The sequence below is a fragment of the Ictidomys tridecemlineatus genome, chromosome 5 (genome assembly GCF_052094955.1).
Source record: "Ictidomys tridecemlineatus isolate mIctTri1 chromosome 5, mIctTri1.hap1, whole genome shotgun sequence".
NCBI classification, from domain to species: domain Eukaryota; kingdom Metazoa; phylum Chordata; class Mammalia; order Rodentia; family Sciuridae; genus Ictidomys; species Ictidomys tridecemlineatus.
The window spans coordinates 36606141-36621237 of record NC_135481.1 but is presented as its reverse complement, the minus strand read 5'-3'; the positions used below and the strand labels follow the sequence as shown (position 1 = coordinate 36621237).

Below are 15097 nucleotides of genomic sequence, written 5' to 3'. Positions count from 1 at the left end.
CAAATATGGACAGTATAAGTACAACTATAAAGGTTAAAGGAAAATTATTGAGTAAATGAGTTCCCTAAACTGCCCTATGGTATTCATAGTGAGTTGGCTATTGATGATATGTAACCAATTAGTCAACTGTAAACTTGGTATTTGTTTTTTACAGTTAAAGTAATGCTTCATGAACTTGCCATTCTTCTGTAGTAAACTCACAGTTGTTCTACTCTAAAAGCTCATATTTTCTGCCAGTCTCAAATACACATTCATCTATAAGGCTGTTTCTGGAAATTGCTTTTAATCCTGAAACCAAGCAGCTTGCCATGGGGGGAAAAGTTTTATCACAATTTAATTTCTGCTTTGTGTGACTATGAAAGTGATTTTTTTTTTTTTTTTTTTTTTTTTTTTTTTTGTTCCTCACCTGTTTTGAGGCAGAAAAAAAGGTAGAGGCCACTGCTTTAGACAACAGAGACTCCAAGGGCAAAATTTAAATAGTACTTTAAGTATTTTGTAGGAATCTAAACTATACCATATTAATTAATTATGAATACTTGCTTCTTTACCAGCACTAGTCTGCCTTTAAGATCCAATGTTCTGTGGTATATATGCCAAGAATTGCTTAATATTCTAATGACTTGACAGTCCTAATATTTTGGGAATACAAGTATGTTTTTTAATCTTTAGGTTGATTGCACTGCCAACACAGAGACCTGTAATAAGTATGGGGTCAGTGGCTATCCAACCCTGAAGATATTTAGAGATGGTGAAGAAGCAGGTGCTTATGATGGGCCTAGGACTGCTGGTAAGGATCCTGGATTATATCCTGGAAACTGAATTTGTTAAATACCTTGTTTTTGATAGTAGAAACATGAGAACATGATTTTTTACATAATATACTTTCACTCTTAAAAATTCCTTTTTTAAGTAAGCACTTCTGTAGGTAACCCCCCCCCCAAAAAAAAATATATATCTGAATAGATTGAATAGATTCTGTAAGTACTGTAGAAGATACTTGAACTTGAGATATAAGGTCAGCTAGGCCTTTTTTCATTTGGTACATATTTATTGGGTACCTACTTGATGCCAGATATTCTATATGTACTAGGTACTTGGTATTTGTAAACAAAACAAATAAGCTCCCTACTTTTATGGTGCTTTACATTCTGGGAGTGATAGAGGGAAGAAAGCAAAAAACAAGTTCTAAAAATATATGAATGACCATCTCGTCTCACAACCATTAAGATTATTATTTAAAAAAAAAAAAAAGATTGGGGGTGACGGGGTTGTGGCTTGGTGGTAAAGTACTTGCCTAGCAAGTGGGGCACTGGGTTCGATCCTCAGCACCACGTTAATTGATTGATTAATTAATTAATTAAAAAACAATATAAAGATATTGTGTCCATCTACAACTATATATATACATGAGAGAGGGAGTATAGCTAACTAGTAGAATACTTGCTTAGAATGTGTGAGACCTGGTTGTACAACGGTGTGAATGTACCTAACCCCACAAAACTGTATACTTAAGAATGGTTAAGGTGGTGAATTTTATGTATGTTATGTAACAGTTTAAGAAGTCAAGAATATGCGTAGATGGGATAAATTGAATTAGTGATGAGAGCATTAAAGGGAAAAAATAAAACCAGACTATGTGATAGTGATTGAGGATGGGAGAACTGCATAATAGGGTGGTCAGGGAAGAAACTTTTGAGCTGAAACCTGATAGGAAGGAGCCACCCATGAGAAGATCTCAGAGCTTTTTAAACACAGGGAAAGCAGGTGCAAAGAGGCTATATAATACATGACTAAAATTTCTGGGTTGAAGACCCAGAAATACCATGTGGTCAGAATGTGATTAGCAAAGATGAGAGGTGAAGTTTGAGAAGTTAAGTGGGAGCTCAATTCTGTAGAGTTCACAGTTAAGGAGAACAAAATAATCTTATATCATCAAATACAATTTCAGCTTGAGTTTATTACATAATTGTATGTATATTTTACCTTTTCATAATGAAAGGCTAAAGAAAGAAGTTTGGGGATTTTAGGAGATAGGGAATTTTATTCATATACAAACATGGACCCTGGCCAGATGTTTACAGCACATGTCTATAATCCCAGCAATTTGGAAAGCTGTGTCAGAAGGATCACAAGTTCTAGGCCAGCCTCAGTTACATTATTGAGATCTTGTCTCAAAATAAAAAGAGCTGGAAGTGTGGCTCTATGGTGGAGAGCCTCCTGAGTTCAGTCCCAGTAGAGGTGAAGGGGGTCATCAACCTCTTAATTCTCTGCATAGCACTGGTTACTGTCTGATTTTTGTAATTTATTTTTGGCACTGGAGATTGAACCCAAGAGTGTTTTTACCACTGAGCTACATCCCCAGCTCTGCTCCTTTTTTTTTTGAAAATGTCTTGCTGAATTACTGAGAATGTCACTAAATTGCTAATGATGCTGGGGTCAAACTTGTGATCTTCTGCCTCATGGTCTCAGGTCTCTGGGATTACAGATTTACACCACCACACCTGGCTACTATCTGATTTTTTTTAATTGCATATTTATTTGGAGACTTACTATATTGTCAGGTCCAATAAAGCAGAACCTTTGATTTGTTTACAGTTCTGTCCCCAGCACGTAGACTCTTCACATATAGCAGATACTTAATAACTCTTTGCGGGCTGGGGAGGTGGCTCAAGCGGTAGCGCGCTCGCCTAGCATGCGTGCGGCCCAGGTTCGATCCTCAGCAGCACCACATACCAACAAAGATGTTGTGTCCGCCGAGAACTAAGAAAAAATAAATAAATGTTAAAATTCTCTCTCTCTCTCTCTGTCCCCCACTCTCTCTTTAAAAAAAAAATAAATAAATAACTCTTTGCTGAATGCTTGAATAAGTATTTTGGCCCAACTGAGATCACTTAATCAACACTTTTTTTTTTTTTTTCCTCCATGGTGCTGGGGATTGAACCCAGGACCATATACATGCAAGGCAAGCACTCTACCCAGCTATATCCCCAACACTCAAATTTTTAACATTCAGCTTTTACCAGTTTAATCAAAGGTATGGCTAATAGAGTTATTGATATATTTTTTTCAGAACTTTGTCAGTTCTTAACTAACTGTAGATGGATCCAGCCACAGTGCTGCTAGGTAAATATTCTCACTTGCGCTTTAACATAGGGTTCTTAAACTGGAGAATGTCTCCACATCTAACCAGGAGGTCAGATGTTTGACTACTTATTTATAAAGTCTTTAGCCAAGAGGGATTGTTTTGTTCATGTGCACCTCTAAGAACCTTGCTCTTTGCTTCCTGCTTAAACTAATTACTCGGCACTCCCATTTTGCCTTCCAGAGAATTTTAGATGTTCAGTTTATTGTAGTTTATGTTCTGATATACTGATGGCAACTACCTTGAGGATTAAATAATTCAATCCAGTTTCAACTAATCTATTGATAAAACCTGAGGGAAACTTTTTTGAAATATCTATAAATGGAAGAAGATGAGAGGAAAAAGTAATTTAGAAGTACAGAACAGGCTCAGTCATGTTGAAAGAGTTAAATGGTACTGTCTTAGTTTGGAAATCATGATAGTACTTAGAAAAGAAAGGGGTAAAGAGATAGAATATCATGGAGGAGTAGCACATCTGGCCTATGTTTGTATTTGTAAATGGTTTCAGTGGACCCTAGGAGGAAGTGGAATAATGACCCTTTGTCTGCTAAGGGTATGTGTGGGTGTATGGATCTGTTTATTAGGGGTGTATGGGTGCAGGGGTGGGGGCGTGCCCCCACCCTTGTGTTTGTGGTGCTGGGGTCAAACCCAGCACCTCAGGCATGCAAGGCAGATGCTCTAACACTAAGCTATATACACAACCTATGTGTATGTTTTAATGTATGAATTTAGATTTCAACATAAGCTAGCCAAGTCACTGCATTTTTTGCTTTGAAAATGTAAGGTTACAGGTGACTATGCATTGCTTGATAATATGGATTTGTCTGTTAATTTAAGTGGTAGGCAGTAGAATTTACTTGATAGTATAAGTTAAAAATAATACGTGAATCTCTTTGGAGGACATTTTAACAACTATAAATACTTACACACTTTGACCCAGTTAATCCACTTACAGGAATTTGCCCTGCAAATAGTCTATTTTTTTTTTTTTTTGGTACTGGGAATTGAACTCAGGGGCACTCAACCACCGAGCCATATCTCCAGCCCTATTTTGTATTTTCTTTAGAGAGACAGGGTCTCAGTGAGTTGCTTAGTGCCTTAGCCTTCAGAGCTGCTGGATTTACAGGTGCGCACCACCATGCTCGGCCTCTACAAGGTTGTTTATCACAGAATCATGTGTAATAGCATGAGATTGGAAACAAATTTCCATTATTTGTAGCAGGTTAAATAAATTATAGTACATCCATTCTGTGAAACACAATGTAACTAATAAAAGGTTGAGGTAGCTCTTTATGTATTGATGTCAATTATGTCTAAACTGTGTTACATACAAATAAAAAAAAATAAAGAATAGCTTATGTATATGCTGCCATTTTGAAAGAAAAAAGAATAAATGTGTAATTGCTTATTTATGCATAAGATGCTTGAAAGGGGCTGAGGATATAACTCAGAGGACAGCACTTGCCTACCATGTCTGAATTTGATCCCCAACACCACAAAAATAGACAGACAGATTGATTAAAAAATAAAGTGCTTGGGGGCTGGGGATATGGCTCAAGCGGTAGCGTGCTCACCTGGCATGCGTGCAGCCCGGGTTCGATCCTCAGCACCACATACAAACAAAGATGTTGTGTCCGCCAATAACTGAAAGATAAATATTAAAATTCTCTCTCTCTCTCCTCTCTCTCTCCCTCTCTCACTCTCTTTAAAAAAAAAAAAAGATGTCGTGTCCGCCGATAACTAAAAAATAAATATTGAAATTCTCTCTCTCTATCTCTGTCTCTCTCTTAAAAAAATAAATAAATAAATAAATAAAGTGCTTGGTCCACTGAGTTTTGGCAAGTGAGTGCTGCTCTGATCACCACCATATACAACACATTCCCTGTGCTTCTGTTTTCTCATTAAAAAAAAAAAAAAGAAAGAAAGAAAATTTAGAAGGTTATGGAAGAAACTGGGTGACTAGGGACAAGGGTGGGGAAAAAAACTCCATTGTGTCCCCCTTTTATACATTTTGAATTGTATGAATAAATAATTGCCTTCTCAAAATTACAAATAAATTGTATTTCTATAACTTTCATCTTCTAAGATGGAATTGTTAGCCACCTGAAGAAGCAGGCAGGACCCGCTTCAGTGCCTCTTAGGACTGAGGAAGAATTCAAGAAGTTCATTAGTGATAAAGATGCCTCTGTGGTGGGTAAGTAGCAAATATTTAATTATGTCACAAAATCATCAACTTGCTCCTAGCTACTTGGGAGACTGAGGCAGGAGGATCACAAGTTTGAGGTCAGCCTTAGCAATGTAGCAAAATCTTTTTGCCAGATATAAAGGACTGGGAATGTAGGACAGTGATAGAGTACCCCTGGGTTCAGTCTCCATTACAGGTTAGAACAGGGGAGGAAATGTAGGGGCAGCTGAAAAGATGAATAGCTGATAGAATTGTATCATTACCATAATGTGGGAGAAAAAGCTGTTTTGACTGGCTTTTTGAGAGGTGGCAGGGATTACAGTTCTTACTATGTTGCCCATTCTGCCCTGAAACCCCAATACTCCTGCCTCAGTCCCCAATCAGAGTAGCTGGTATTACAAGGTGCTTAGCATCCCACTTCTTAAACTCTGAGATTTAACTCTTATGTAGGTAGGTATGACTGAAAATAAGGTTTTAAGGAAAGGGGAAATAAATAACTCATGTATGCTATTTTCACAATAATAGGGGAGTTAAAATTTTAAGATGCAGATTACTAGGATTTGTCATTTATGTTCAGGGCCATCTTAGAGAGATCTCATGGTACACAGGAAGCCAAAGAGAAAAGAGAAACTGGTCTTGCTCTTATTTTTAAATATGACATATGATACATTTTGCTGAAAACTAAAATATGTATACAATGTGTTTGTGCTTCTCTTGACCTCCTATTACTGTAATAAAATAACTTTCTGATTTATCATTTAAATTTGAGTAAAAGTCAAGCCATTTTATCTGGGTTTTACCATTTATCTGAATAAGGAGATAACAATAAGTAGGCATTTATTAGATTTTTATGTTTCAATCACTTTTCTAGACTTAAGTTTTAAAAGTAAGACATAGAAAGGAAAAATAAGTGTTTTATTTTGACATCATTTTCTAATCTAATTCTTCTGATACCTGATAATGTTCCAGAAAAATTAAGCAATTTGCTCAGATTTATTCAATTTGGAAAAGTAGTGTGAAGACTTGGACCCTGACAAATCCTTTCCCTGGGTTCTCAAAAATGTTTCTTTATAGGGTGGGGGAAAAATTCTCATGCTGAGTATTGTATCATATATCCATCACAAAGCAGACCTGGTTCTTTTTTTTTTTTTTTTTTTTTTTTTAGATGTTGGTAGGCCTTTATTTTATTCATTTATTTATATGCAGTGCTAGGAATCAAACCCAGGGCTTCACACATGCTAGGCAGGTGCTGTACCACTAACCCACAACTCCAGACCCAGACCCAGTTCTTTTCACTTTGCTTATCTGTAGTAGAATGAATGCTTTGAAAATTGGAATTTCAGTCCCCAACACCACAAAAATGAATAAACAAGCAAATAAATAAAAGTCTTGAATATCTTTCAGCACTTAACTATTTTTTTTCTGTTTGACATTTTATATGCAGGTTTTTTCAAGGATTTATTCAGTGAAGCGCACTCTGAGTTCCTAAAAGCAGCCAACAACTTGAGGGATAACTACCGATTTGCACACACCAATGTTGAATCTCTGGTGAAGGAGTATGATGATAATGGAGAGTAAGTGACTGAGTTGAACGCCTTAGTAACTAGTGATGTCTGTTTCCAGAAGTTTTGTTAAGCACTTGCTAGGCATTAAGCTAAATGCTAGAAACTTATTATTGCTCCTAAAAGGCATCTGAAGACTCTATAAACAAATATATATAAATGTAAGTGTATGGATGGGGATGTAGCTTAGTGGTAGAATGCTTGCCTAATGGGTGCAAGGTTCAGTTCTCAGCACCATACACACAAAAAGAAAGTGTGAGTGTTATATGTGTTAGGATAGAAAATGTCTACAGAGTATGTTGGGAGTACAGAGGAGGGGAATGGTATCAGAAAAAGCTTCTTAGAGGAGGTGACTGTTTTTTATATTTTTTTTAGTTATAGATGGACCTTTATTTTGTTTGTTTATATGTGGTGCTGAGAATCAAACCCAGTGCCTCACATATGCTAGGCAAATGCTCTGCCATTGAGCCACAACCCAACCCAAAGGAGGTGACTCTTGAAGGATGAGATTTTCAAAGCAGGTTATGGTGGTTGGGATGAAGATTATTCTTTTTTTTTTTTTTAGTAGCAGCAGGGATATGAGATGACCTCAGCAAGTTGGAACCTGCAGGATTACTAGGGTATTGTTTGTGAACCAGATCATAGTGAAACAAAGTTAGAGAGGTTAGCTGAGAGCAAATTATGGACCTTATATGCTATACAGAAGAGTTTAGATTTTTATCTTTTAGATATCTGAGAACCATTGAAAGGGTTTTGAGTTCGGAAGTAATGTGGTTAATTTTTTGTTTAAGTAGAGAAGTTACTGGGACCCACATAGTAGTGGTTTGAAAGGGGAATAGGGCAAAACAAGGAGAATCTAAACTGAGAATGACATCTGAGAATCTAAACTGAGACAGTATTAGTGGCAATGGAAAGAAAGAGATAGTATAAAAAAATGTAAACAAGCTGGGCATGGAGGCTCATGCCCATAATCTCAGACTCTGGAAGCTTAGACAGGAGAATAACAGGTTCAAAGCCAGCCTCAATTTAGCAAGGCCCTAAGCAACTTAGGCTTTGTCTCAAAATAAAAAGGGCTGGGCATGTAGCTCAGTGGTTAAGTTCACTGGGTTCAATCCCTGGTGGAAAGGGGGGCAAAGGGAACAAGGCAAGGATGTAAACAGTAGTATTCAATCATAACCATGTGTAAAAAGAGAACATCCAAAGTCTAAATTTCTAACAAATTGTATGACTGGTCCAATAGTCATCATCAGGTTGGGAAACAAACGAATTTGGAAGGAACCATAATGAGATCTGTTAAGATTACTGTGAGTTTGAGAAGCATGTAAGTTATCCAGATGGTGAGAACCCAGTGGATAGTTGGATAAATAAGAGTAGAATCCAAGAAAAGTGTCCTTCACCCCATGCTGGTGATTGAACCCAGGTCTCTGTAAATGGCTAGGCAAGCACTCTGTCACTGAGCTATATTCCCATTCCTTCAGAAAAGTTTTTGAGTAGAGATAAAAATCTGTTGGTCAATCACATGTTAAATGATTATAACCATGGCAATAGATAGATCACTCAGTGGGCATATAAAGTAAAAGGTGTGTCAAGGGCTAATGTTAACTTATAGAGTAGAAAGCACACAAATAAGTAATTTGCCTAGATTCTCACAGTTACTAAGAGGCAGAACTAAATTTGAATAAGAAAGTCTGGTTACAGATAGGTAGGTTTGATCACTAGTCTCTACTACTTCTTCACTAAAGAGACACCAGGTATATACATGCTTGGGGAGCTACTTATAGCTTATTAGCTAGCACACACAGGTCAGCCTGTTAACTTTTGATTTGCTAATTGTGGCTGTTTCTCTCACTTGCCCTCTAAACTTGTCTAATAGCCTCACATCAGAGGTTTTACTAAGAAGACCTTATAGGAAAGGCTTCTTGAGTTCCCCATGTGTGTGACAAGACTATAACATCATCTTGTTTAGAATTGCTTGTTTTTGAGAATAACTACTCTGAAAATGATAGCCATACTTTAAAAAAAAGAAAAAAGAAAATCCCTTTTCACAGTTTTGCTCAGCATTGTTTGTATTAGGTTCTTGTTTGCCGTATAGTTTTCCTGTGTCCTGTGAAAATACCTGTGTTTTAATTGACATAAAATTAGGTAACAATTAATATTGGAAGAACAAGTGGGTTGGGATATAAAAAATATATTTTGGAAGAATGAGAAAAGGATATAAGGATTTACAGATGCCAAGATATAGCCAAAAACAAGTGATGAAATTGTATGAGGGTGTATGTGGTATGGGGAGGAGGAAAAAACAAGAAACTAGAGGCCGGATGTCAGTAATTAAGGTAGTCATGTTTTCTCATGTGTCACAATGGATTCAGGAAACCTTGGCTGAATATGTGATACCGACAAGAGAGAAAAATTTTACCCGGGAGGCTGAGACAGAAACATTGCAAGTTCAAAGCCAGCCTCAACAATTTAATAACACCCTGTCCCAAAATAAAAAGAGCTAGGGATGTAGCTCATGTTTAAGTGCCCCTGGGTTCAATCCTGGGTACAAAAAAAAAAAAAAAAAAAAGTAAAGAAAAAGAAAATTTTCTAAATCTGATTTAACTGGAAGGACTCTTAAAGGTATTTAATGAAGTCTTTTCTTACAAGGTGAAAGGTTAGTTTCCAGTAGGAGCAAGTTCTGCTTTATGCTTACATATTGGGCTTTGAGATAAACTGGGTTCTCTTTCTGTTTTTCGACATTTGGAAATCAATTATCCATTCTGACTCCCTTTTGAGCTGATTAAAAAAAAAACTAAAAGTAGAATTAAATTGACTCTTTGGTCCAAGGTCATTGAAATTAGTGGTTGAGCTAATATTAGAACCAAAGTTCTCCAACTTTCCAATCCAAGGTTTATTAAACCCTTATACACAATTATTACACTCAGGATCAGGGAGATTAGTCATCTCTATATTGATGAGAAGGTCATGTTGCCAAGTCTGTGGTCCCAAAAAAGAGGGGGTTTTGTTTGTTTTTCTTGGTACTAGGGATTGATCTCAGAATAACCACTGAGCTGTAACTCCAAACCTTTTTATTTTGAGGCAGAGTCTAAGTTTGCTTAGGGCCTCACTAAGTTGTTGGAGCTGGCTTTGAATCTGCAGTCCTGCCTCAGCCTCCTCCAAGTTGCTATGATTACAGATGTGCACCACTATGCCCAGTTCCAAAAAGAATTATTTTGTCTTTAGTGAAAGTAGATAGTCTGAACTTTAAATGAAAATTAGAAGACAGGTCCTCTGCTGCTTATTGTATAAGATGTTTGTTTATTTGTTTTTAAGGGGCATCACCTTATTTCGTCCTCCACATCTTACTAACAAGTTTGAGGACAAAAGTGTGGCATATACAGATCAGAAATTGACTAGCAGCAAGATTAAGAAGTTTATCCAGGAAAACATGTGAGTACCTCTTTATACCTTGTCTGAAATTTCTTTGCTTCACATTAGTTGTTTACTCCAGTTATTAAGCAGAGCCTTGTTTGGCTTAAATAGCCTACTCACGGAACTATAATAGTTCAAGTATATAGTAAAGTGATCATCTGTAGGCCCTAGAACTTTTATTGTGGTCCTGTACAGTATATTGCTCAGTATTGTCCTGATGTTGAAAATGACCTTCCTTTATAAATGATGTAATTATTTTGTGATAATTTTATAATATAGCTATAAATTGTCAATGTTTTTAATTATTTTATTTCAGTTTTGGTATCTGTCCTCATATGACAGAAGATAATAAAGATTTGATACAAGGCAAGGACTTACTTATGGCTTACTATGATGTGGACTATGAAAAGAATGCTAAAGGTTCTAACTACTGGAGGAACAGGTAATAAGAATCATGTTTATCCCTTTGTAAACAAGGTTATCCAATGTATTAGCAATTCCTTCTAATTGTCTTATTACCATGTGATGTAAGAGCAGATAAGAATTGGAACATTTAGGTCCAAAAACTGTATGTGAAGCCATAAGAACAGATAACATAAACCATTTCCAAAATTGTTGAGCATGTCTTCCATAGGTGTTCCTTTACTTTGTGATGCTGTGACTCTAAACTTTAAAGTAAAAGGTGTAAATTTGATGTAAAATGCACTTAATTAAAACACCACTACTACTCTTGGTGCATTTTACCCTTAGAAATTTTTTTTTCAAATCAGTCATTAGGCTTGCAATAGATTTTACAGTTATATAATGAAGTAAGATTGAGTGAGAATGGACCAGTTGGTGGGGTACCACCAATTTGGCAGTGAAGTTCAGTTTTAAGACATTGAAGTATACCATAATCCTGTGTTACTGCATAGGAACACAAGTTCAGGTTAATTTCAGGGGGTTGCCTAGACTATAGAACCTGGTCTTTGCTTTCTAACCTCAAAAATGCTTTACCTAGCATAATCTTAGCAAAAATATCTCTTGTTTCTCACAGAGTAATGATGGTGGCAAAGAAATTCCTGGATGCTGGACACAAACTCAACTGTGCTGTAGCTAGCCGTAAAACCTTTAGCCATGAATTGTCTGATTTTGGCTTGGAGAGCACTACTGGAGAAGTTCCTGTTGTTGCTATCAGAACTGCGAAAGGGGAGAAGTTTGTCATGCAGGAGGAATTCTCGTGAGTTGCTAGTTAGCATAGGTTCAGGATTTGATTCTGTAAGGAAATTGTTACAGCCTTTTATACCACCAAGAATTTGTAAAGCACAACATTGGGATGTAAAAGATAGGTCTTCTAGTGAAGACTAGTTGACTGTCAATTTTCATTTATAGTTACTTTAAGTATCATGATTCTAAATGATTTCTGAAAACTAACAAAAGGATGACAGGTTGGAATTTATATATGATTGTACTTCTTTAGACGTAGTAAATAGAGAAAATTGGAGAACCTCTTTGAGAGTGATATAACTTCAAGTCATCCCCCTTTCAGCTCTAGCAGAATGTGTTTTCTTCTAGGAATACGACATGAGCCTAAAGTAAACAGGGGAATTGAAAAGATCTTAATACCTCAGACCAATTTTTACCTTTTAGAGACAGGGTGAGGCTGGCTTTGAACTTGTGGTTCTCCTGTCTCAGCATCCCCGGATGCTGGGATTACAGGCGTGCACCACCATGCCTGGCCAGTTTTTACCTTCACTTTTGACACTTTGAAGGATTAACAGAAGAGAGAAATCTTTATTTTGAGTCAACTTGTATTACAAGATATGTAATGGCACTGTTCTCAACAGCAACAAAATCAGATCTCAGTCTCTTATAAAAGAGACAGTACTTCTTCCTTTTGAAATTCCTCACCCACAGAGAACACATTGGAAATAAAATGAGTTGATTTCTTTCTTATTCAGTCTAATTCCACATGTTGAGAAGTAGAGTCCTCTATTTTAGCTGTGAAACTGAAGCTAAAATATGTAAAAACTATTCAGAGAAATTGCTTTTAATCTTGTGATGAGAGTTAACAAACGTGACCCTGTCTTTCTAATTTCAGGCGAGATGGCAAGGCTCTAGAGAGGTTTCTTCAAGATTACTTTGATGGCAACCTGAAGAGATATCTGAAGTCTGAGCCTATCCCAGAGAGCAATGATGGGCCTGTAAAGGTGCACTACTCACAACCTCACCATTTCTATTAGCAGTTGCCTCCTCATTTCTTTATTCTAAAAATGCTGAGTCTGAACGGAGACCTTGCTGGATATATTTTTGTATTTGTCCTCACCTCCCTAAGTCAAAAACAAATACTGGCAGAGCTCATAACATTAATTAGGGACAGAAGTTTAAAACCATAGAATTTCTGATGGAATTTGTATCTGGGCTTGGTTACTCTTTGAGATAGATCAAGATAATCCTTAGGAATAGTTCTGTAGCATTGAAATTATTTTAAGGAATGGTTAGGTAGTAATTATATTTCCTTTGGCTTCTTGAACATAGTTGGATAGGTGATAGACATGAGAATGAGTTGGTTAATGGGAAATAGAGATAACCTTCAATATAGCCTGTAAATGAGATTTGGTTTCCATGACTGATTTTCAGTGCTATTGAATCCATATTTGAGAGGAGTTGGGTCCAGAAACACATAAACCTTTTGTATTTATTCTTCACTTCACCATACAACTAGAGAATCTTCTGTGTGTTTTCCAGGTAGTAGTAGCAGAGAATTTTGATGAAATGGTGAATAATGAAAATAAAGATGTGCTGATTGAATTTTATGCCCCTTGGTGTGGTCACTGTAAGAATCTGGAACCCAAGTATAAAGAACTTGGAGAGAAGGTAAGTCTGATTCCTATTCTGAAGATTAGAATTAGAGTGGAAAATTGATATAAATATTCCTAAGTACTGGTAGAGTTTGACCCCGCCCCCTTTAACTCACTTTCTCTTGACTGCCCCCTAGTGTGTATAGTCTGTGTAGTGCTTCAGAGACCTACTTTAATTCTTCCACTCTTCAGACTCAACCTAGATTATAGATAAAAATATGTAGGTGCTTCTGAATTTTTATAATGGCTTATATGAACCCATATGTTGCTTTATTTTAAAATGCTTGGATCAGCCCTTGTTATGGCTTATTCAGGCCAAGTAAATTTAAAGGTGTCTGTATATGTGTGGGGCTTTCTTTTTTAGATGGGCCTCACTATGTTGCCCAGGCTCGCCTTGAACCTGTGATCTTCCTGCCTCAGCCTCCCAGGAGGCTGGCATTATAGGTGTGTACCACTAAGCCCAGCTTTATGTGGTCTTAATATGTAGGAACCAAAAGAAGAAAGGAAAGCTGGAAGATTGAGTACTATTTATAAGCATCACCACTCTTCCTGTCTGAGCAGCAACTTATCCAGGTGCTTGAAGACAAGAGATTGTTTTAAATCCTGAATTGATGAAATGTGCCTCAGTCACTGAAAACTTGAAACTTAAAAGTCCAACCTTTTCTAGGCTAAGGGTGTAGCTCAGTGGTAGAGCTCCTACCTAGCATGTAGGAAGGCTTAGGTTTGATCCCCAGCACTGAAAAAATTTAAAAAATAAGGTTTAACCTTTTTATAACAGCTCAGCAAAGACCCAAATATTGTCATAGCCAAGATGGATGCCACAGCCAATGATGTGCCTTCTCCATATGAAGTCAGAGGGTAAGTATACTAAAAAGTTTAAAATTAATACAAGAGACAGGGTATTTCTAAGTTGCTGGAGGTTGCTCTGAACTTGTGATCCTCCTGCTTCAGCCTCCCAAGCATCTGGAATACCTGTTCCTTCTTAGCTTAGTGATCTGTAGTGTGGGCCAACCGCCAGAAATTTTGTGAGTTCTGGGTTTAGTTAAGATGTAATTTAGGGGCTGGAGTTGAGTTCAGCCTAGCATGTGTGAGGCACTGGGTTCAATCCTTGGCACCACATGAAAATAAATAAAGATATTTTTTAAAAAATATATATTTGAAACCATAAAGAGAAGTGATTCCCAGAAACTTGAGGAATTATAGATTTAACTTAAGAACCAGAAATTGGTAAACTCTTCTGTGTTCTTTCTCCAGTTTTCCTACTATCTACTTCTCTCCAGCCAGCAAGAAGCTAAGTCCAAAGAAATATGAAGTAAGTGCATTGTCCCATCCTCCCCTTATATACATACATACACACACACACACACACACACACACACACACACACACACGTGCATATCCAGTTCTTTAATTGGATCTTTTTAACTGGTAATTCTTTCAACATTCGTGACAATACATATAAGAATCCAGAATTGTTTAAAAAGTTAAATTTTCAGAGTAATCTTTCTGTTTTTAGGGTGGCCGTGAATTAAATGATTTTATTAGCTATCTACAGCGAGAAGCTACAAATCCCCCTATAATTCAAGAAGAAAAACCCAAGAAGAAGAAGAAGGCACAGGAAGATCTCTAAAGCAGCAGCCAAATATACCACTTTGTAAAAGGACTCTTCTACCAGAGATGGGAAAACCATTGGGGAGGACTGGGATCCATATGGGATTATTACCTCTCGGGGCTGAGAGGACAGAATGGATATAATCTGAATCCTGTTAAATTTTCTCTAAACTGTTTCTTAGCTGCACTGTTTATGGAAATACCAGGACCAGTTTGTGTTTGGTTTTGGGAAAAATTATTTGTGTTGGGAAGAATGTTATGGGGGTGGGGGGATTTGAGTTGGGGGGTTATTTTCTAATTTTTTTTGTACATTTGGAACAGTGACAATAAATGAGCCCCCTTTAAA

General features: G+C 36.9%; 1 protein-coding gene across 1 annotated transcript in view; it reads left to right on the top strand.

Moving 5' to 3' along the window:
• Pdia3 (protein disulfide isomerase family A member 3) overlaps positions 1-15097 on the top strand; it is a 22361-nt gene extending 7264 nt beyond the window's left edge. The window contains exons 3-13 of the mRNA XM_005316493.5: positions 670-787; positions 5229-5336; positions 6772-6901; positions 10202-10318; positions 10617-10742; positions 11337-11519; positions 12381-12489; positions 13028-13156; positions 13919-13998; positions 14395-14452; positions 14657-15097. Coding sequence (XP_005316550.2) covers positions 670-787; positions 5229-5336; positions 6772-6901; positions 10202-10318; positions 10617-10742; positions 11337-11519; positions 12381-12489; positions 13028-13156; positions 13919-13998; positions 14395-14452; positions 14657-14770 — 1272 coding nt within the window. The 3' untranslated portion in view covers positions 14771-15097. The remainder of the gene's footprint in view (positions 1-669; positions 788-5228; positions 5337-6771; positions 6902-10201; positions 10319-10616; positions 10743-11336; positions 11520-12380; positions 12490-13027; positions 13157-13918; positions 13999-14394; positions 14453-14656) is intronic.